This window comes from Somniosus microcephalus, chromosome 13 (assembly GCF_052327205.1).
Source record: "Somniosus microcephalus isolate GS21.2 chromosome 13, FLI_Smic_1.0, whole genome shotgun sequence".
NCBI classification, from domain to species: domain Eukaryota; kingdom Metazoa; phylum Chordata; class Chondrichthyes; order Squaliformes; family Somniosidae; genus Somniosus; species Somniosus microcephalus.
This window is the reverse complement of record NC_140999.1, coordinates 44,806,032-44,828,228: the sequence shown is the minus strand read 5'-3', so window position 1 is coordinate 44,828,228 and position 22,197 is coordinate 44,806,032. Positions and strand designations below refer to the sequence as shown.

Here is a 22,197-nt window from a genome sequence, read left to right as displayed (position 1 = left end):
GGACGGCAGCGCAGAGCTGGGGCAGGACGAGGAGTTTAAAATTTTTATACTCCGTGCCCCTAACCGACAGGGTCACAACACAGTAGCCGCTGATGTCTGTAGAATGGGACCTCGACGCCATCGAGATCCGGTTGCGCGTTGGCCGGACAGTGAGGGAGTAGTGGCTCACCGTGTCTGGATGGATGAAACTCTCCGTGCTTCCGCTGTCAAACAGGCAGGTCGTGGCGTGGCCATTTACTTTGATGTCCATCATGGACTTGGACAGGTGATGCGGGCGAACTTGGTCCAGTGTGACGGAGGCTAGTGTATGGCTGAGCGAGCTGCTGTAGTCTGCGGGTGAGGCGGTGGTTGGGTCTGGAGACAAGGTGGCAGACGAGTGTGGTGGACAAAATGGCGGCACCCACGACGTTGAATAAAATGGCGGAGAAGATGGCCGCCCCCACAACTCACATGAGGCCCTGCTGGCGTCGGTGGCCTTGATCAAAGATGGCCGCCCCCACGACTCTCACGAGGGGATACTGGCATCTGTGGCCTTGATGAAAGATGGCCGCCCCCACAACTCGCATGAGGCACTGCTGGCGTCTGTGGCTCTCCCCCTGCAGGCCTTCGCGAAGTGGCCTTTCTTGTGGCAATCGGAGCAGGTCGCGTTTCTTGCAGGGCAGCGCGTCCTCGGGTGTTTCGCCTGGCCACAGAAGAAGCAGCCGGCGGCCCGATCGCGGGGCTCCGATGTCGCAGCCGGTACCGGGGGTGGCGGTCCCGATCGGTTCTGGGACGCCGACGCTGAGGTAGGTCCCAGAGGCAGCGATGCGAGGGGTATTGCGGCTGGGGTCGGGCCCCGAGTCCCAGGGTCGCGCAGCACAGTACCTGGAATACGCCTCGAGGTCCCGATGGGCCACTTCCAGAGAGCGAGCAAGGGCTGCAGTTGTATTTAGGTCGAGGTCCTTTGATTCGAGCAGTCTTTGCCGTGAGTAGTCGGACCGAAGGCCTTTCACGAAGGCATCGCGGATATTCCCTTCAGTATTTTCTGCCGCCGTTACAGCTTTAAAGTCACAGTCCCTGCCGAGTGTTTGTAGCGCCCGTAAAAATTCATCTACAGACTCTCCTGGCTGTTGCGAGCGGGATCTTAGGAGATGTCTGGCATACATAGAATTTACCGGGCTCCGGTACTGCTCTTTCAGCAGATTGAGGGCGTCCTCGTATGTAGTAAGGTCCTGGATGAATGCAAATACTTTAGGGCTCACTTGGGCGGTCAGAACTCTTAGTTTGGATCCCGGAGGCACGCCGGATTCTCCCAGGTAGGATTCGAAACAGCTCAGCCAGTGTTTGAAGTCGAGGGCTGAGTTCGCTGCCTGTGGGTTTAGATCCAAGTACGGCGGTCGGAGGGCTCGCAGCCAGGCCGGCTGCTGTGGCTGTTGTAGCTGGTCGTTTGGCTGCTCCGGTCCACTCATTTCAAAATTTAGCCAATAAAATTGATATACCTATCAATTCATCCAATGAAAAGCGACGAGTTAAGATAGTAACTATAGGTTTTTATTGGCTAAATGACAGAGCCTGCCCTCGTGGGTGATCGGGTCCAACAAGGAGGAATACCAGCCAGTCGACCACCTTTATACCTGGGCAAGCAGGCGGAGCCATGGGCGGAGTCAGCTGTGGTCAGCCCAGGTATAACAGCGTGACAAGAGGTGACCTTGTGTAGTGATACACTATGGTTATCACTGTTTACACTGTTGTAACGATATAAACAGTGATAACCATAGTGTAACGATAGTGAACGATAAAAGTGGTTTACCACAGACACGTCATACGTTGACATTCTCTGTAACTGGTTTTCCTTTAATTGGCCTGCTAAACCCGCTGGGCGGGCTTAAAAAGGTCAGTCAAGGGAAAATAGCGTGGGTTGGCCACAAATCAATGGAGACGGGACATCGACCCGCCAATCAGTAGTCCCGCCAATCAGTAGTCCCGCCTCCAACGCGCCCCCATTGGCAAAATCACCCCCTTTGCCACTGCCAAATAGGTCAGAAGGATTGCCCTCTCCTCGTGGCTTAATTGGCAAATTGCACTTTTTCAGCAGGATATGACATTTGACTTCAGCAACCCTAGGCTAGGGGGGAAGGGGGTAAATTCCAGTGACCTCTGCTGGAAAATCTGTAAGCACATTAGAACAGGATCGGAGTCGGCTGTGACAATCCCGCTGACACTCTCTGTCTAGCCTCTGGCATAAGGAGTGACTGCTTTGAAGAGGCGACAGGAGGGCTGCCAGTACCTACGGATCCATTCCCCTTCGTTAGTCAGTACCTGTGTGTGAAAGGAAGGGAAGTAGTTGCGAGTTTAAAGAAAAGAGATAACAGAAATAAAGAAAGATGAATATACTGAAAGAGGAATATAGAATCCGACTGATGCATGAATATGCTGGTCAGTACTAAACTGTTTATACCGGGCCCAGGGCAGCACTTGCCGAAGCCAGCAAGTTTACATTGGGGTTGCTGCCTTCTGCAGGAGACCCATGAGGCAGGAACAGGAAATACTAACATTCTTCTGCTCCCAGTGTAAGCAACTTTAATTCTTCCAGGCAAGCTTTAGGCTGGTTTACAGTGTGTTGCAGCCTGCGTTTGAGGGAAGGGGGGGAATACAGAATTTGCTGCAATGGCTCTGATTGCTGTGATTACCTGGGAACGTTAGTTTGCTTAGTTTTTATGGAGTTGGAATTTTGAAGAATTCTACAATTGCCTCTTTTTCATGCTACAAGTAGTTTTGTGTACATTATAAAGCAACTTTAGTTGTCAGCCGTAGCACTCTCGTCTCTGAATCAGAAGGTCAGGGGTTCAAGTCCCACTCCAGAGACTTGTGCACATAATCTAGGCTGACACTTCACTACAGCACTGAGGGAGAACTGCACTCTCAGTGGTGCCATCTTTCGAATAAGATTTTAAATCTCTGCCTCAACTACCTGCTCAGGTAGATGTAAAAGATTCAATGAAACTTCTGCCTTCTTGGGTGGGTAAAATATCCCATGTCACTATCTCAAAGAAGAGCAGGGGGATATCTCCCCAGTGTCCTGGTCAATATTTATCCCTCAACCAACATCACGGCTGCAAATTTAATTCTGGAGGCGAGATGGGGGCGGGTCAGCTGGTTTCCGGGTTCCGGTCCCACCCCCAGCTGCCTCCGCTCTGTAGACGTGATTTTCCCTTGATTGGCCTTGTTAAGCCCGCTCCTGTGGGCTTACCGGCCAATTAATAGGAAGCGGGCCTGATGTCGTCCTTTGATGACATGTCATCTGCCGGTTTCGTTAAAGGGACCATGCACAATTTTATTTTGACGGTTGATCTGTCCGTGTTTGACAGCATTGAGGTGCAACACTGATAATCACTGCACAAAGGTGAACACTTGCACCCAGGCTCTCCAATGACTCCATATGCTTATGGAGGGAGCCACAGCACACAGGGAGGTTCTCTTCCCTTCCAAGGGCGGAAGAGACCTCCCCAGGACACCAACTTACCTTGAACCTCCACCCAACCCTCTATCTACTTTATCACTTCCCCATCTCACTAGCCACCCCTCACACTCACCCTCATCCTACTGCAAGCATACCAACTAACAACACACGTGGGTGGCACTTGAGAGGTTTACCCAATGTCCATGTGAAGTTTCTTGTAATGTGTTGTCATACAGTGTAATATCTTTTTCCAAAAGTGCCCCTTATTGGACAGATCTGAGCGCACATTGAGAAGTGCCTTACTGAGTTCTAGTGATTGTTCAGTCATAACTTCCCCCCCCCCCCCTGGCTATGGTGATGTGTGTGCATGGAATGACTTGGACATTAAAGGGATGCTTCATGGTGCTGGTGTGGGATGGTGTCAACCTGGCACATCATGTGGCAGCCAGGGTTTACAGCATCAAGTGAAGAAAATCTGGCCATGGTGATGCCATCATTGGCCTCATGGCCAGCAATTTTGTCAGGGGCTGATGCCCTGTGTCCAGTGCAGCATCAGGTGAGTGAGGAGGAGGTTGGTGCTCCTAGTGCTGGTGCTGATGTTGTGGTGCTGCCGCGACTGCTCTTCCTCCGAACCAGACGACCAGGACGAGAGGATGTAAATGGTTCCCATCCCGTTGCTATAGATTTTAGTTGAGGCAAGAAGCGTGCAAGTGCACACTCAAAGTGGCCTGAAATTATTCCAATCAGGTCACACTGCAGATGGGTGTCAGCTTGAACAGTCACAAAGGTCAGTAGATTTGCAAAATCTTATCCCAAACCTCCAACAACAAAGTAGTTGCATTTGAATGTCAGCCATGTTACAGGAGCGATTTTAAAGTGCTGCACCAATGACTACAAATCATGTCCCCGAGAAACTTGTCTCCTTGCAGCTGGCGTGTTTCTGACAAGACGGGAAACAGGAGTCAGAAGCACGAAAATGGGAAACCACTATAAAAATAGGATTAGCAAGGCAGTTAACAGGCTCTTAACTGCCTTATCTACCTGTCCCACTGGTTCCCATCGGGTCAGTTTGGGAACGGCTGACCTGACACTCACGAAAATCACGTGGAGGCGAACAGTCACAAGGAGGCAGGATGGAGGCGGGTTTGCTGCCGACTCACCTCCAAACCCGCCTCAGGGCTACTAAAATCGAGCCCAACTTTTTTTAAAAAAGAGATTATACTGTCATTATCTCTTTGCCTTTTTGTGGGATCCTGCTGTGCGCAAATTGACTGACTGCCAAGCTTCCTACATTACAATGCTTGGGGATGTCCTGAGGTTGTGGAAGGCACATATAAATGCAAGTTCAGTTCGTTCTTCTTTCTTAGCTTGTGACTACTTGGAGCTGCAGCAGTATATATTGATGATGAAGGAATACTAAAGGGGCAGGAAGGGACCCAGTGATGGTAGGGAGAAATGTTGTAGGAAGAAATAATATCGTGGCCATTGGGATTCCCAATATACACAAAGATAGGGGACGCAAAGTAATGTTCTCTGGTATACTTGTATGTTATTTGGAAAGGAAAGAACTTCATCAAGAAAATTGAGGATGCTATTAAGTGGCTGGCAATCTGGTATGAAAGCAACAATAGCAACTTTCCTAAATAACTGGATTGTTTTCAGAATAAAAAGAACTGGTACGAAAGGGACCAGCTGCATCTAAACCAAGTAGGAACAAAGAGACTTGGGAAGATCATTGAGGCAGCAATGGAGAATCAAGTGGTGGGATAGGGAGAAACAGATTCTCAGCCAAGGCAGATCATATGGAAGAAGGTAGTCAACAGTGGAGTATGGACACAGATGTGCAGAGGGGCCTATATAAGCTGGAGGACAGGAATAATCAGATACTTTGGGGCTTGAAAAGCGGTAAATCTATAATAAGATGTAAAAAGAAAGACTTGCATTTATATAGCGCCTTTCAAGATGTCAGGGTGTCCCAAAGCATTTTACAACCAATTAAGTACTTTTGGAGCGTAATCACTTGTAATGTAGGAAATGCGGCAGCTAATTTGCGCACAGCAAGATCCCACAAACAGCCAAGAAATAAATAACCAGATCATTTTTTTTGTGATGTTGGTTGAGGGATAAATGTTGGTCAGGACACTGGGAGATTTCCCCTGTTCTTCCTTGGAAAGTGCCATGGGATCGTTTGCATCCACCCGAGAGGGCAGACAGGGCCTCGGTTTAATGTCTCATCCAAAAGACGGCACTCTCGACAATGCAGTACTCCCTCAGTACAGTACCAGGATTTTCCACTGCAGTTACCCTAGCTGCTGACTGTAACTCCAGCAGACAAGGACAGAAAGCCAGATAAGAAGGCATTCGGGCAGCTCCCTGTCTGCCTATCACTTCCAAAATGTTCTGCTGGAAGTGACAGGAAACATAGAATATGTTTTCCCAAATATGGGTTGGCATATTCAAAAGATATGCAAATAACAGGAAAATGTCATTTGGCTTGTGTCCTGTAGTTTGAGTCATAGCAATACTGGGCACAAGGAACACCAGTGTGTTCCTGGCATTCAAATCAAATCAACTTTTATTGTCATTGTTAGTGCACAACTGCAGTACAACGAAATGTAGGGTTACTATGGTGGAGGGAGGGGGGAATTTAAAATTTAACGGGCTACCTTGGTGTAGTGTCCGAGGATCAATAAGACTCAGACTGCAGGAGAACAATAAAACAGGTATTTACTGAACAGAGAGTAATTCAAGACTGAAATACAGAAGCCTGCTATGGCTTTATATACAGGGGTGGTCACTGCCGGTACTGCAGTATAGAATCAGTTCTTCTCTTAAAGGAACATACACAACAATTCCTCCCCTTTTAGATAAACAGTACATAACATTCATTTAACAACTAAATAATAACTAATTACAATTACAATTTTCTCTGTAATATATACATCAACTGAAATAATCATTTATAAGTTCAGTCTTTGAGGAGGCTTCCTGATCCTAACTGGATAGCGCCTTTCTCGAGTATCCTGTTCTTGCGGCAGAGTTGATTCTGGCTCATTGTCATTGGTTGGTTCGTCAGCTTCCAATACCACTGCTTCTGAGGTAGACGCAATCTGTACTTCGGGTTGATTACCAGGTGCACCTGCTCGTGGTATGGGTTTGGCTTGTTCCTGTGACTCTAGAATCTGGTCAGCATGGCATCTCACGATGCTCTCTCCAACGTCCACTGTGTACATTAGTGGTCCCTGCTGTGTGCATATCGTTCCTGGCTGCCATTTTTCTGTTCGTTAGTCGCGGGCCAAGACTGGTTGCCCTATCTTGAAGCTCCTGGTTGGCTTCTCATTTATGTGCTGGAATTGCTTATCCTCAACATCTCATCTTATGTTTGGTTTGAGCAAATCCAGGCGACATCTTAGCCTTCGGTTGAAGAACATTATGGCTGGAGCTTGGTTGGTGACTGCATGTGTCGCATTCCGGTAAGCAAACAAGAAATTATCCACCTTGTGTTGTAGTGGTATGTCGTCATTATGCATTGCTTTTATGGCCTTTTTAAAGGTCTGAACAAACCTCTCAGCCAATCCATTTGTGGCTGGATGATATGGGGCAGATGTGTAATGCTTCACCCCATTATTCCTCAGAAACCTCCGGAAATCCTCTGACACAAACTGTGGCCCATTGTCGGAGCAAATCTGTTCTGGCAAGCCATTCCTGGTGAAGATGGTCCGTAGGACTGCAATAGTTTTCTCCGTGGTGGTGGAGGACATTTTGATGACATCTGGCCATTTCGAATGGGCAACCATAGCGATTAGGAACATTGAGTCCATAAATGGACCAGCAAAATCAATGTGTACCCGTTGCCATGGAGATGAGAGCCACTCCCATGGGTGTAGCGGGGCCTGTGGTGGAGCGTTTTGGACCTTCTGGCATCCTGTGCATCTCTTGGTCATATCCTCGATTTCTTTATTGATTCCCGGCCACCACACAAATGCACTGGCTAGGCTTCTCATTTTTACCCCTCCCAGATGACCCTCATGAAGCTCATTGAGCACTCAGTCTCTCAACTTGGGTGGAATTACCACTCTGGATCCACACATCAAGGTCCCCCGGCACACTGACAGCTGTTCTCTCCTTGGCGAGAATGCTGGCAACAGTGAGTTGCCATGTGCTGGCCATCCCTTCACCGTCAAATCATAGACCCGAGAGAGTGTCGGGTCATTTCGGGTTTCCTTCTCTATACTTGAGTTTGTAACAGGCAGACATTCGACTATGGTCGCATGGAATATCTCAACAGGGTCCACTGCAGGTGCTTCCTCTACCGTAGGCAACGGTAGGCGCGACAGCCCATCAGCGTTTCCATGCTGTTTCGTACCCTTGTACTCTATGTCGTACTGATGTGCCCCTAGAAAAAGTGACCATCTTTGCAGCCATTGCGCCGTCATCACTGGAACACCCTTCTTTGGGTTAAAAATGGAGACCAGGGGCTGATGATCAGTCAGTAGGGTGAATTTCTGCCCATGCAGATAGTGATTGAACTTCTTCACCCCCCACACCAGGCTGAGGGCCTCCCTGTCAATCTGGGCGTAGTTACGCTTGGCTGAGGTTAACGAGCGCGACGCAAAGGCTATTGGCCTCTCTGAACCATCAAGGAATTTGTGTGACAGCACCGCTCCAATGCCGTAGGGAGACGCATCACATGCCAACCGAATCGGTAGTGTTGGGTTGTAGTGGGCCAATACTTCTTTTGAAGTGATTAGGCATTTACATTTCTGAAAGGCACGCTTACACTCATCACTCCATTTCCATGTTACTCCAGTTTGCAGCAGGGCGTTCAGTGGGTGCAGAATTGTAGATAAATTCGGCAAGAACTTATGGTAGTAGTTCACCAACCCGAAGAATGACCTCAGTTGCGACACATTTTCCGGTGCTGGAGCCTTGACTACAGCCTCAATCTTGTCTGGTGACTTATGCAACCCTTCCTCATCAATCATGTGGCCACAATACGAGATTTGTCTCCTGAAGAACTCTCATTTGGGGCGGTTGGCTCGCAGCCCATATTCCTGTAATCTAGTGAGCACCTGCTCCAGGTTGGCAAGGTGTTCACTGTCATTTTTGCCCGTAACCAGGATATCGTCCAAATAACACTGGGTCCCCGGGATCCCTTGCAGGACTTGTTCCATCGCCCTCTGCCAAATAGCCGGGGCTGATGCTACCCCGAATACCAGTCGATTGTACTGGTAAAGGCCTTTGTGAGTGTTTATCGTGAGGTATTTCCTAGACGCTTCTTCCACCTCCATTTGTAGATACGCTTGGGCCAGATCAATCTTTGTAAAGCGTTTCCCTCCAGATAGTGAGGCGAAAATATCTTCTATCCATGGAAGTGGATATTGTACTGTGTGCAGGACTGGGTTCACAGTTACCCTGAAGTCCCCACAGATGCGAACCTTCTTCGGTTCCCCAGGCGTGCTGCTCAATGATTTCTTCATTACAGGAACGATGGGTGTGGCCCACTCGCTCCAGTCCACCTTGGACAGCACACCCGAACGCTCCAGCTCTGCTTCAACGGCTGGGCGGATCGCGTAAGGTACCGGTCTGGCCTTAAAAAATGTTGGGTTTGCGTTATCTTCGATTTTTATCGTTGCCGTTACTCCTTTTAGAGTCCCAAGTCCTTGTTGGAACACCTCTTTCGCGTCAGTTAGAATTTTTGACAGTCGTCCAGGTGTGACGTCATCATCCTTTTTATCAGTCACAGTTAGCGCCTGAATGGAATGCCAATCCAATTGTATTTTTCGGATCCATTCACGTCCCAATAATGGTGGTCCTCCATCTGGTAGTATATATAGATACGGTTTCTGTGTTTCCTTGCCGTTGTATTCAACTGGCACCCTTATTTTTCCTCTGGGGTTGACTTTTTGCCCCGTGTATGTCTTCAATACAATGGACGTGTCCTTCAAGGGTATGTGTGAGAATAGCTGCTCATAGTCTCATCGATTCATGACAGTTAGGGCTGATCCTGTGTCCAATTCCATCTTTACTGGGGACCCTGCTATCATGAGGGTGACGCAAATGGTTCGGTGATCCTCCTTTGCGATCACGTTGTGTAACTTTAGACAACTTAGTCTCCTGCTCCCGGAGTCGTTATCACTCTCCTGATCTTCCAAACTACTGTCTGTCAATTTCTTTACTTTCTTGTACTTTTCCTTAGTAGTTCTTGTAGTGTTGGTTTTCTTTCCCGACCTGCAGACTCTTGCTATGTGTCCCATTTTCCCACATTGCCTGCGTACTTTGTCCTTAAACCAGCAGCCCTTCTGATCATGGGTTGTTCTGCCGCAGCGATAGCACTTTTCTGCTCCATACGCCATTTCGTTAGCGCTGTATTCTTGTGGTTTCTGTTGTATTTCCGCAGCTCCCCGTGCTGCTGCTTCGTAGGATACTGCCACGCTGAAAGCCTGTTCTAGCGTCAGGTCCTTTTCCGAAAGTAGTCGTTTCTGGGTTCCTTCACTCTGGAGCCCGCAGACAAACTTATCCCGTAAGGTGTCTGCCAGTCCTGCTCCAAACTGGCAGTGCTTCGATAACTTGCGTAGTTCCGTAAGATAGTCAGCATTGCTCTCATCTTTGTGCTGGTTTCTTTTATGGAACTTGAATCTTTCTGCTATCAGCAGCGGTGTAGGGTTTAGGTGTTCCTGTAAGATATTAACAATCTCCTCAAAACTTTTCTCCATTGGTTTAGCTGGGGTAATTAAATTCCGCAATAGGCTGTACGTTCTCTCGCCCATCAAATTTAATAATACCGACGCCTTCTTTCCATTGGCCACCTCATTGGCATTGCAGTACACTTCAATTCTTTCCACATACGTGGTCCAGTCTTCTACCTCATTGTCGAAAGCAGTGATACTGCCACTCTTCGGCATCTTGGGTGATTTAAAATGGCGCCTCCCGTGCTTTTTCTTCTTCCCCAATGTAATAAAATGGTGCCTCCCGCGCTGTTCCTTCTTCCCCAATGGAATAAAATGGCGCCTCCCGCGCTTTTCCTTCTTCCCCTTGCTGCTCCTAGCATTCTACAGGGTAATGGCGGCGACCCACGGCTTCGGCGCGTCTCACTTTTCCTTCCCCGTGTTCTATCCTCTCCACGCTGCCCTGTTCTTGAGCACCGACCGCGCCCTGTGCGCTCCACCCTCTCTCTCTCTCTCTCTCTCTCTCTCTCTCTCTCTCTCTCTCCCTCCCGACAACGCTGCACGGCCGCTCGATCGAGCCCGAGCCCGCCGCAGTCCGGAAGGGTCAGCGCACTACCTGCTACCAGCATGACTTGCTGGGACACCTCGACTGGGGAGTCAGGCCCAGCTCTCCACAGCCTCCCCTGCAACTCTCCGATGGATCCCTGGGCGGTTGCCCGCGGTCGACGCCCGCCGTTCTGACTTCGACCTCCAAGAAGCTTCTCTTCAGGGAAAAGATCCCCGTGAGGTGATGCAGTATTGCAGGTGAGTTCAAACCTGCCCGTCGCCAGTGTAGTGTCCGAGGATCAATAAGACTCAGACTGCAGGAGAACAATAAAACAGGTATTTACTGAACAGAGAGTAATTCAAGACTGAAATACAGAAGCCTGCTATGGCTTTATATACAGGAGTGGTCACTGCCGGTACTGCAGTATAGAATCAGTTCTTCTCTTAAAGGCACATACACAACACTTGGTGCAGTTGATCACCAGGTGATTAATTGCATTGGCCTAGCTGGAATTATTTTTATTTATAGTGTTTATCTGGGAGGCTTGTCTCCAGTGATGGGCCTTCTAGTAGTCTTTGCATTAGATTCCCTGGTGTGCTTTATTTTGATTTTCCCCTTGGTTTTTTTTCCTTGTCTGTTATCCCTCACTTCCAATTTTATCCATTCTTCCCACACCCGCCTCCCCTGAAGACGTTGACTCATACTGAGGTCCAGTTCCATAGGCATCGCCTCGCTCCATACCTCAACTTCTGGTCATTCATTATGCACGAACATAGACAGTGAGTATCGACTAGTTGTTTAACCATGAATGGCATCACAGTGCAACCCAATTAATGTCTTCATCTGACATTGATGCTTTCCTGTCGGCAGTGATCAGGAATGGGTATTGTGACTGTTTCCCCCACAACCCCCTGCCCCTGGCCCCCCACCACCACCAGCCCTCTTTCTGCCTCTCCCTAGCTCGAAGTGTCCTATTTCCACCTTGAGCTTATGTTTCTTAATCACTGGTTTTCTTTTATCCTACATTAAAACAGTGGACACTTCAAAAGTACTTTAGCAAAATCAAAAACGAGAAGGGAAACTGAAAGCAATGACAAACACGCAGGACAAAGGTGTGGATAAAAAATATATAAAAATGTAATAGAGGCCTTTTAATCTGTTTCATTTCCTGTGTTTTCTCTCGGTCCCGACGAAGGGTTTCGACCTGAAACATTGACTCTATTTCTCTCTCCACTGATGTTGCCTGGCCTGCTGAGTTTTTCCAGCATTTTCTGTTGTTACTTCAAAAGTACTTCATTGGCTGTAAAGCACTTTGGGATGTCCTGAGATTGTGAAAGGCGCTGTATAAATGTAAGTCTTTTCTTTCTTTTTCTTTTTTCTATTTTCTTTCTTTTTTCTTCTTTGAATTTTGTGGATCTGGAGATTTAGAAAGGGATGTTCTTAATGCTGTTGCCTCATTGGGGATAAATGCTAAATCAGAACACCGAGATCTGTTCATATCAACAACATCAGATACATGCAAACTAATGAGGGCAGGGGTTTAAGCGTTACATGCGGTCTCAGAGGCTTCGTGGTATGCATCTTCGAGGTCCATGAACATTAAAAGCTTGGGCGCCCTTAGTCTAAGGATCAGAGTGTTGCTCATGCTCAGAATCTGATTAAATCTCTCGGGTTGTCATCCTCTGTAGGGCTCTATCTCTAAATTACTTCATTTTATCCTCCGCCACTCACGCAGGTTAATTCTTATGTGTTCTATAGTGATAATAAAGAATTGTAAAAATTGAATCTGCTCTCAATCCATTTAGGGGGCAATCAGCTCTTGACTGTATCCTCGAGGAGCGCAGTATGAATAATATGACACCTACTCACTGGTGCCAGCCATAGTTACCATTCAAGTTTCAATCTTACTCATTGATGTGTGGGGGTGGGAGGCAGCAATTAATTCTTCATCTGTCCTGAGTTTCTGGAAAGGGAAATGCTTCCATTCAAGATGTCCCCAAGCTGGGGGTAGGACTTTATGATGTCAGAGGAGAAAAATCCTGCATAAAATTCTTGTTCGCAGGGTTGCCTTCAAACAGCTTTAAAAGTCAAAACAAGAAACGTCTCCGAGACACGGATACCTATCTAACACTCTCCCTTTCTAACATGTCACGGGTGATATTCATATCGAAGTCGCAACTGTGATGTATCTACAGCATTAGAGAGAGTGCATTTATCGTAAGGAATTGTCATGTCTGGTCTCTGCTCCTTGCATGGCCCAGGGGGTACTTATGGTCTACCATCCTGTCACCTGTGGCCCTGAATTCCTTTTCCTGTGGCCCTGAACAGAGTATGAGGGCTGGATTTTCTAAGCCCCGAGGAGGCGGGTATGGAGGCAGGACTGCCGGTAAAGTAGCAGAAATTGGGGGCGGATGGCAAACCCGCCCCCATCCCGCCTCCGTGCCCTTTTGCCAGGAGGCGGGAAGATGTGCTGCTTCGGGTCACGTCTCCTGGAGGTGGGAAAGGGATTAAATCCTTTTAACTGCCTGTTAATGGGTAGTTAACAGGCAGAAAAAAGGATTAGTGCCATTTTACCTTCTCAGGTGAAGGCTTCCTGACCTCGGAGAACCCCGCCGGGTTGGAGGAGATGTGAAGGGGGTCTGCGGGAGTCAGAGGCACCTGAAAGTAAGATTGTAGAGGTGAGTGATGGGTGCAAGTGTGGAGTGGTAAGTATGGAAGGTGAGTGCTAAGTGTTAAAAAATGTTCACTTACCTTGTTTTCTGCCTACAGCCTTCATCCACCCTGGATCAGGAGACCCGACATCTTCCTTGTCGATTTCACAGAATGGCTGTTGGATCCTCTGACCCAACAGCCATCTGAAATCTACAAAGTTGAAAGGTTTGATGAGTCCTGAACACAAGGACTCATCAAACTACAGAGAATGTCAGTGTTTGACAGCTTCAAAGAGCTGTCAAATGCTGACATTTCTTCTTTCAAGAAGTCTTGACAGATGGAATGCCAGACGTTGACGTGCTCGATCAGTGACTTCCTCCTAATTGGCCTGCTGAGCCCGCAAGGTCAATCAGGGGAAAATCCCTCTGGTTGGCCAGAAGATGATGGAGGCGGGACATTGACCTGACAAGCAGCAGTCCCGCCTCCAACTTGTCTCCATTGAGAAAATCGCCTTTGATCATGAATTGTTGGGCTTGGGATATTGCTGGAGCTGATGTTCAATGTGTTTACCTTTCATTCTCTTGCTGTTGAATGAGAAGTAAGCAAAGGAATGAAAATAGGTCTAACTGGATACAGCAAAGGCTATGGGCCCCAACAACATCACGGCTGTCATGCTGAAGACCTGTGCTCCAGAACTAGTCGTGTCTCTAGCCAAGCTGTTCCAGTACAGCTACAACACTGGCAACATGGAAAATTGCCCAGGTATGTCCTGTTCACAAAAGCAGGACAAATCTAATCTGGCAAATTACCACCCCGTCATTCTACTCTCAATCATCAGTAAGTTGATGGAAGGTGTCGTTGACAGTGCTATCAAGCGGCACTTGCTCACCAATAACCTGTTCCCCGAAGCTCAGTTTGGGTTCCACCAGGATCACTCGGCTCCAGACCTCATTACAGCCTTGGTCCAATCATGGACAAAAGAGCTGAATTCCAGAGGTGAGGTGAGAGTGACTGCCCTTGATATCAAGGCATCATTTGACCGAGTGTGGCATCAAGGAGCCCTAGTAAAATTGAAGTCAATTCAAATCGGCGGGGGGGGGGGGGCGGAAACTCTCCACTGGCTGGAGTCATACCTAGCACAAAGGAAGATGATTGTGGGAGGCCAATCATCTCAGCCCCAGGACATCGCTGCAGGAGTTCCTCAGGGCAGTGTCCTAGGCCCAACCATCTTCAGCTGCTTCATCAATGACGTTCCCTCCATCATAAGGTCGGAAGTGGGGATGTTTGCTGATGACTGCACGGTGTTCAGTTCCATTTGCAACTCCTCCGGTAATGAAGCAGTCCGTGCCCGCATGCAGCAAGGCCTGGACAACATTCAGGCTTGGGCTGATAAGTGGCAGGTAACATTAATGCCAAGCAATGACCATCCCCAACAAGAGAGAATCTAACCACCATTCAATGGCATTACCATCATCGAATCCCCCTCCATCAACATCCTGGGGGGTCATTATTGACAAGAAACTTAACTGGACCAGCCACATAACCGCTGTGGCTTCTGGATTGTGCAAATGACAGGGCTCTGTTAGAACCATATAGCTACAGGTCTAATGGAAGCATTGGCTCTGTGATGTCCTCCTGTGTAATTGCCTGGCTTCCTCAAAAACTGCCCAGGGTTTGGAACATTTGAGTTCAACGGCTTAGTGTGGAGGAATTGCAGGTGAAAAGCCAGGTCCCATCACAGCAGGTGAAAAGCCAGGTCCCATCGCAGCAGGTGAAAAGCCAGGTCCCATCACAGCAGGGTGCAGCATTCCTCAGAATTGCCCTCAAGCAAAATGCTGCAAAGATATTGTGGCCTCAACAAAGCTAGTGAGCGATTATCATGGTAGCCTTGATTTAAAACAGTGGCAATAGTTAAAACTCTCCAGTTATCCTCAATTTTCTCCCATTCTCTACTGGAGGCAGTGCCTTGCTGGGGTACAGTTTGATGGAGGCCAGCAGTTGTTCATTACCTCTCCTAGTTGGCAGTTTGAATTGTCAGGCACTAGACAGTGAGTATCAACAAGATATTCAACCATAGAAGACTTCAAATTGAGCTCAAAACTGTTCTCACCTAATGTCTGTCTGTCTGTCTCTCTGTCCCTGGCCCAGGGAGCTTCATTCAGTTGTTGCATGTTAGTGCGGGTCAAGATCAGCTAACTCAACCCAAACGAGGATCAAGCCTACGACTTCCTGCTCCGAATGGCTCAGTACCTCAGCAAGTGATGCCTTTAACCAGTCGGCCATCAGGGATAGTGGTCAGGTGCAGGTTCTGATTGAGTCCCCATTCCCATACCTGATGCTGGCAGGGGACTGAAGTTAATTGCAGCAGCCAGAGTACAACCCTGCTCAAACCAGCTAACTCAGTGCAAAGTGGGGATTAAACCTGGGACCTTCTGGTATATGTGGGTTCAGGAAGCAGGGGGAGAGAAATTTCCTCTTTGCATTGTGTGGAGCCAAATTGTAAACCGTTTTTTATACTTGGCAAACAAAGGAAATCAGGAAATGCTGGAAATACACTGCTAATCCATCAGCATAAAGAGAAAACTTGTTAAATCTTTGGATGTGACCCTTCGTCCATTCTGAGGAAGCGTCTACCTCCTAAACAGTAAGCACCTCTTGTACAAATTCTGACAGACCTGCAGCATTTTCTCTGTTGTTAAATACAAAATGCATCAGATCAGAAGAAAGCAGAAATTCGAACGTGTAGTTTGTGAGGTTAGTGCGCCTGTCTGTGGGCTTATTCTTTTTTCAGTCCTCCCCTTCAGCAAGTGGTGATCATATCAAAGAATATTTTGCAGCTGTCTGGCTGGCTGGACCTGAAAGGGTGTCTGTCGTCAGCCAGGGGGGCAGGGCAGGGCAGGGCAGGGCGAGCCTGGACTGACAGCTTCCAACAAAGAGAGTTTTCTGATCACTTCTCATAAGTGTCTTGACTGGAGCGCGCTCGGGATTCCAGTGTGATCCAGCCTCTTAGGCACTTGGTGTGTTTTGTATTGACTGGCGCTGCCCGGTTTTGCTGTGATTTACCCAAACCAGTTCGTCACTTCGCTCCTGATCAGTTCAAGCTATGGAGTTGGGACATGAGGAGAAGGAAGGTAAGGTGCGGACTAGAAGCAAATTGCCTGTCAAAACTCGCAGTGTACTTTAGTTTGTTTCTGTTCAAGCGAATAGCCACCTGTGTGTACCTGGACTGACTTTAAAAAGTCAGATTACTGCAACTAAACTTTGAAATGCTGTACTTCTGTAAGTAGCAGTGAATTTGAACAAGGCTTGGTCACTTTTAAAAACTTGGTATAGAAAATTCTGGAAAAATGTATATATTTTTTCTCTATATGTCTTTTAATATAAAAGGGATGTTGCCACCAGAGAACAGCAGGGTTTGTATACGGAGTTATCAGCAAGTTGGTAGCTATAAGAGAGAAAACTGGGGGACAAAGCTCATGAACAGCATTCCATTGCCTCGCAGCCAAGTTTTGAATTCAAAACTGAAGGAGTAATGTGACAAGATAATATGCCTACAAGTTGGATCTTGATCGGGCACAACGGAAATGATTGTTATGAAGCGTGGAAAAAGGATTTTTTTCTAAAAGTCTCCCCGGTTTGTAGACCTTCACAGCTCGTGTCGGCGAAACAATGTGAGGAGGATATAAATTGAGAGCTAGAAACCCTGGGGGGCCCTGTTGATCTGCAGGTATCAGTTTGAATCTGGTGCCTGCTCACAGCAATGCAGAACTGAGTTATACTGCCAGCTACATGTTGCTCTCCAACCAGAGGAAACAGAGCTCCTCATATTTCCATACCCACAAACCCTTGGGTTGCTCACTGCAACCCAAATGTCCACTAACTTTAGATGTCAAGTGTCATGTTTCAGGATTTTTCATCCTGTTCATAGAAAGGATTTGGGAATGAGTTACATTTGTGTTTTTGTTTTAAGAGATGTTGATTTTGCATAGGTTTAAAAAGCCATGAGTTGTAGCCACTTTGACACAGGGTAATAAAGATGTGCATTAAAACCATACAAGTCAGTTTGTGGAATGTTGAGGCCCACAGTCTATTTCAAACCGAGAGAGTGATGGTCAATTGTCTCATCCCAGGTCCACTAAATCAAGATGGCCCCTATTGATTTTTGAGAACAGCAAGATATGTTTTCTTTAAATCCAGATCCCAAGGAGGGGGGAGAAGGAGCCAATTTTGTTGATCGGCCTTCCGGTGAATTGCCTGACTAAGGAAGAAGTCAAAGGGACTGCACTCCCACTGGCCAGGAACACAGACACACAAGGGAGAATAGAGCAATCAGTTAACCAAGCTAGGCTTTGGGAGGAAGCCTTGCCAAGCAAGGGGAAACTTTACTGATCTCAAACCCAGAGCCAGTCAGGAATCAGAAGGCTGGCCAGAAAAAGTGAAGCAAACCCGCTAACCGGGATAGTGTGGCCTGTTTGTATAATATTTCTTGTTCTCAAGGAGGGTTCGGTAGTTTGTTGAATCGAGGAAAGATTTGATTCCGTTAACTTGCTGTCTGTAAAATAAAGCAGCTTAACGAGCCCATGTGACAGGTAGAATATCCAGTTCAGATCACAAGTAAGTCCTTTTGTTACACCCCAGGTTATGCTACTGTATAATTAGATATTGGGCAGGACAGGCTCACTCCTGTACGTAAGATGCTCAGGCTGCTTACGGGAGTGACCAGCACTGCTGTACCTGAGAGATTATCTAAGGCAGACCCGGAACTTGTAACATCATCAGATAGCTAATGGCACAGTCTACTGTCTACAAGCAATAAAAGGATTCAAAATGAAGTTTAAAAGAGTTCCCCAGTTGTCTCGTCCAAGTATTTAAACTTTATTTTCCACTGGTTGTATTTATACTGCAGTGCGTGTGCAGATGAAATGAGGCGAGACTATCTCCTTGAGCTGATCTTGTGTTCGGGCAACTTAAGTTATATGGCACAGTTTATCTTGATGCAGCACTGAAACCAATTTTCATTGACACAAGTTGCATGCTATATGTGCCACCTAACTTTACAGGTTCTAAATCTTCACGGCCCAGTTGTGTGTTTATGTTCCTTTCGTGTACTGCTAACAAAGTAATAACCACAGGGCATGTTAATATTTATCATCTCTAAATATATTCATTTTAAAAAAGACAGTCCAAAGCGTTGACTTGTATTTGCAATGCCTCACATTTAATGGAGGCACATTGATTTTAAATTGACTCCGTGCAACACGCTAACGTCTTTTGAGTGCAAATTACAGGGTCTTGTAAAGTGTCCCTGCCCAGATCTGTGGCCAACAGTCAAGCTGCTTCTGTGTTTCTCAGCCTCGTGGTCCGTGTGGCTGTGGGATGTTGCTAAAGCTCGGATTCACAGGATAGGTACAGATGATGGAGACCATTTGGTCCCTCTTAGCTCACCCATCCAGAATTTCCAGAAACATATTCTCCCCTCCACCCATCCCCCCCAACACTGCCCCATCACGTCATCTAACTGTTCTTGAATGAGTCTAAGATTTTTGTCTCCCCTGCTCTGCTATAAGATATTCAAACCAAATATGGTTGCAACGTATCCATTTATTGCATTTGACCAAGTCTTTGACACACGCAATGTCTCTAAGCAATAGACATACAGAGAAATAAACACAATTACCCTGTTTTTCCCCTGGGTAGAGTGGCAACCTTCATAGATCCTGACTTTACAAGTTGTTAAGAAAAGCTCAAGATCTTTATAGGCCATCTCTCATGCACACTGCCCTTGCTAATTCATTATGGCATGACAAGGGTTATTGTGAACAAGACCCCCAGAAATGATAAAGTTATTTCAAAATACCAGATACATACTTTTTTTTTTACCATCTACGATGTAACTATTCATCCTGAGCTCCATTGTCCCATCTCCTTATCTCAAGACTGTCTTGGCTATCTCGTTTCACAATGTGGCCGCAAAAATAAGTCAACAGGCACGAATCACACATCCTGCACCTCAGCAGAAGCTAAACAGCAGTCAGCTAAATTGTACCCTGACCCATTAAACCATAAAACATCCTAGGAATGAACAACTTTAACCATTTCATTATTTCTACTTACAGTACAGATCCACAAGCCATTTATAAGTAAAAAGAAAGCAAAACCCCATATCATATGATATTAAACCAAATCCTGACCCTACGTATATATGTATATACACAACTATGGTATCTTACACTACGCTAAGACCATTCCAATTTTAACCCAATCCATCATTTAAGATCTTGAATATTTCTATAAGGTAACCTAAGTCATGTCCTATCGAGGTTAAAGAGCTCCAGTTACCCCACTCTTTCCTCATAACTCAATCCTTTGAGGCAAGGGATCAGCATTGTGGCTCTTTGCACTGCCTCCTGGGCTTGTATGTTTACTGTATGTCGTGGTGACCAAAACTGAACACAGTACTTAAGGTGTCACCTAACCAAGGCAGTTTTAGCATTTCTTCTGCCAATTTATACACAATTGACATAGCAATATAATTAATTATTCAGTGAGCAGCCTCTGTGCTTGAGAAATATGTGTTTCTAACATGGCTTTGGGACTGTATTCCAAATGGTTATCAGATATAGTTCAATTCCAGAGGATCCTTCTCCTTACTGTTGGGTGGAGTTGCACCAAAAGGAGCTGATTTTTCCTTCAGTAAGAGCAATGAGCATAGATTCTTATCTCTGTTGTAAGTGTTTGGTGAACTTTTGTGCTCATCAAGGTGGGGGATGGCTGTGCTGAGGAATGGAAATGTTATTTCCAGTTTTGTCATCCAGTATGATACCGGGGCATAGAGAGTTAAATTATGAGGACAATTTGCATAAACTTGACTTGTACTCCCTTGAGTACAGAAGATTAAGGGGTGATCTGTACTCCCTTGAGTATAGAAGATTAAGGGGTGATCTGTTCGAAGTGTTTCAAATGTTAAATGGATTCGATAGTGTAGAGAAACTATTTCCTCTGGTGGAGAAATCAAGAACAAAGGGACATAATATTATTAGAGCTAGGTCGTTCAGGAGGAAAGTCAGAAAGCACTTTTTCACACAAAATATAGTTGAAATCTGGAATTTTCTCCTCCAAAAAAGGCTGTGGATGCTGGGTCAATTGCTTTCGAGACTGAGATTGATAGATTTTTGATAGATAAGGGTATCTGGAGATATGGAGCAAAGGCAGGTAAATGGAGTTGAGGTACAGATCAGCCAAGATCTAACTGAATGGTGGAGCAGAATCATGGGGCTCAATGGCCTACTCCTGTTTCTCAAAGTCCAAGGTCAGTTATTGTGCAACTGGTTGAAGAATAAAACTCTCTCTACCCTGCCTCAGCCTCCAGAACATAAGAACACACTGGGCTGCTAATATCATTGTGGTCCACCTGCCTGACCCTAAAGTTCAAAGAACGCTGCACTACATGTACTCTCGCTCCCTTTTGGAATTTGCAGCTCACTGCAGACATTCACCATCCTCTGGGTGAGGTAGTTAAATCTAAACTGTCTGTGCACCAATTTCCCTCTTCAGAGCTTGAGTATGTGTTCGAGAACAGTGCCTCCTACAGCATTGTTGTGATTATTTCTGCTTCCCAGACCAACCATCCTGTGGCCTTCTGAGTGAGGTTGCTAGGTAGTAGTAGCTCCATACAAACTTGACTTAAGAGTACCCCAGATTTATGTCTACCCTTACAACCCGCAGACTAACCAATCAGTCTGCCTTTGAACTCTGGTCCTGGGGATGACTGAATTACATCTAGATGTCCTGCATCACCAGTCCCTCTCTCTGTCTATCTTAAATCTCGTGAATAAAGGCTCCCTTCCCATGAAAATAAATTTGGGCAAAGCTGGGCTGAGGCTACAAATGTTGTCCTGCAAAGACAGGAGTTGGTGCAGCATTGTTTAAGTCGAAGGAATGTTCAAGAAAAATGTTTCACTTAAATCTGATTTCTTCAAAGTAAACATTGGTTCTAATTGAATGTTTTTGGAACTGGTGGCATTTACACTGGACACCTGTTCTTTATTTTGAGTTCAGTGTTCCAGTGCATGTTAAAATGATGCTACCCTCTTCTGGGGCCCAATAACCATCATTAACTCTTAAGTGTAGAAATTGAGATTCAATTTTTTTAAATCTCCATTTGTTCTATGGACATGATTCAGCATTAGGTGAGGGCATCAGCTCTCCGAAATTGCCCTCAAGTACACTTTGGAGCAGATTCAGCAATGGCAACGTTGAAGCAACCAAGCATGCAGTTTTGTGGTCACATGGTTGCTAGGGTTGTGAACTCTGGACATATTCCTGGAGGTATCACCACATGACTGCCTGCCTCCAATTGCCCCGCCCCCTCACTCCTACCATTGGTCGCCCAATATGTCCATCCTCATGGTGCACTACCTTCCTAAGCCAATCAGAAAGTGAATCGACTCTTCATTACCCGATTGGATGATTATTCACTCTCCGTCAACAGCCATTTTTCCCCATGTCCAATATTTTTATAATTCATGTATTTCAAGAAAATTTAAAATTAAAAAAAACATTTTTATTGCTCCTATGGTTGTTCTCCCGGGTTGCTCGCAGCAGTGTCCTGGAAATTAGTCTTTAATTCCTCAAGGCAATCCTGGCGGGTTGGAAACCCTAGTGGTTGCTTAAAAATTGGGTTTGCAGCTTCGGTTTTCTGGTCAGAGACCTTCCCTGCTGACCGGAGGATCTGTAAAGACCAACAATGTCTCCAGGGGCCCCTTGGAAACAGGGTAGTGCCTCAGAAGACACTTGTGTTGCCTCAGTTAAGGGCACTTTAACTTGTTAAGAGTTCGTTGGTAGTCGGAGCATGTTACTCCTGCCAATGGACACTGTTGAAGTAAGTGACT

At 46.5% G+C, this 22,197-nt stretch overlaps 1 protein-coding gene across 2 annotated transcripts in view; it reads left to right on the top strand.

Moving 5' to 3' along the window:
• Positions 1–22,197, top strand: part of tnfaip8l1 (tumor necrosis factor, alpha-induced protein 8-like 1) — a 52,360-nt gene that overhangs the window by 19,407 nt on the left and 10,756 nt on the right. The window contains exon 1 of one of the 2 annotated variants that reach the window (XM_086004873.1): positions 16,269–16,437. The exons of the other annotated variant lie outside the window; for it this stretch is intronic. Within the exon in view, the coding sequence (XP_085860999.1) occupies positions 16,410–16,437 (28 nt within the window). The 5' untranslated portion in view covers positions 16,269–16,409. Of the gene's footprint in view, positions 1–16,268; positions 16,438–22,197 lie in introns of those variants that run through there. 2 annotated transcript variants of the gene reach the window in all.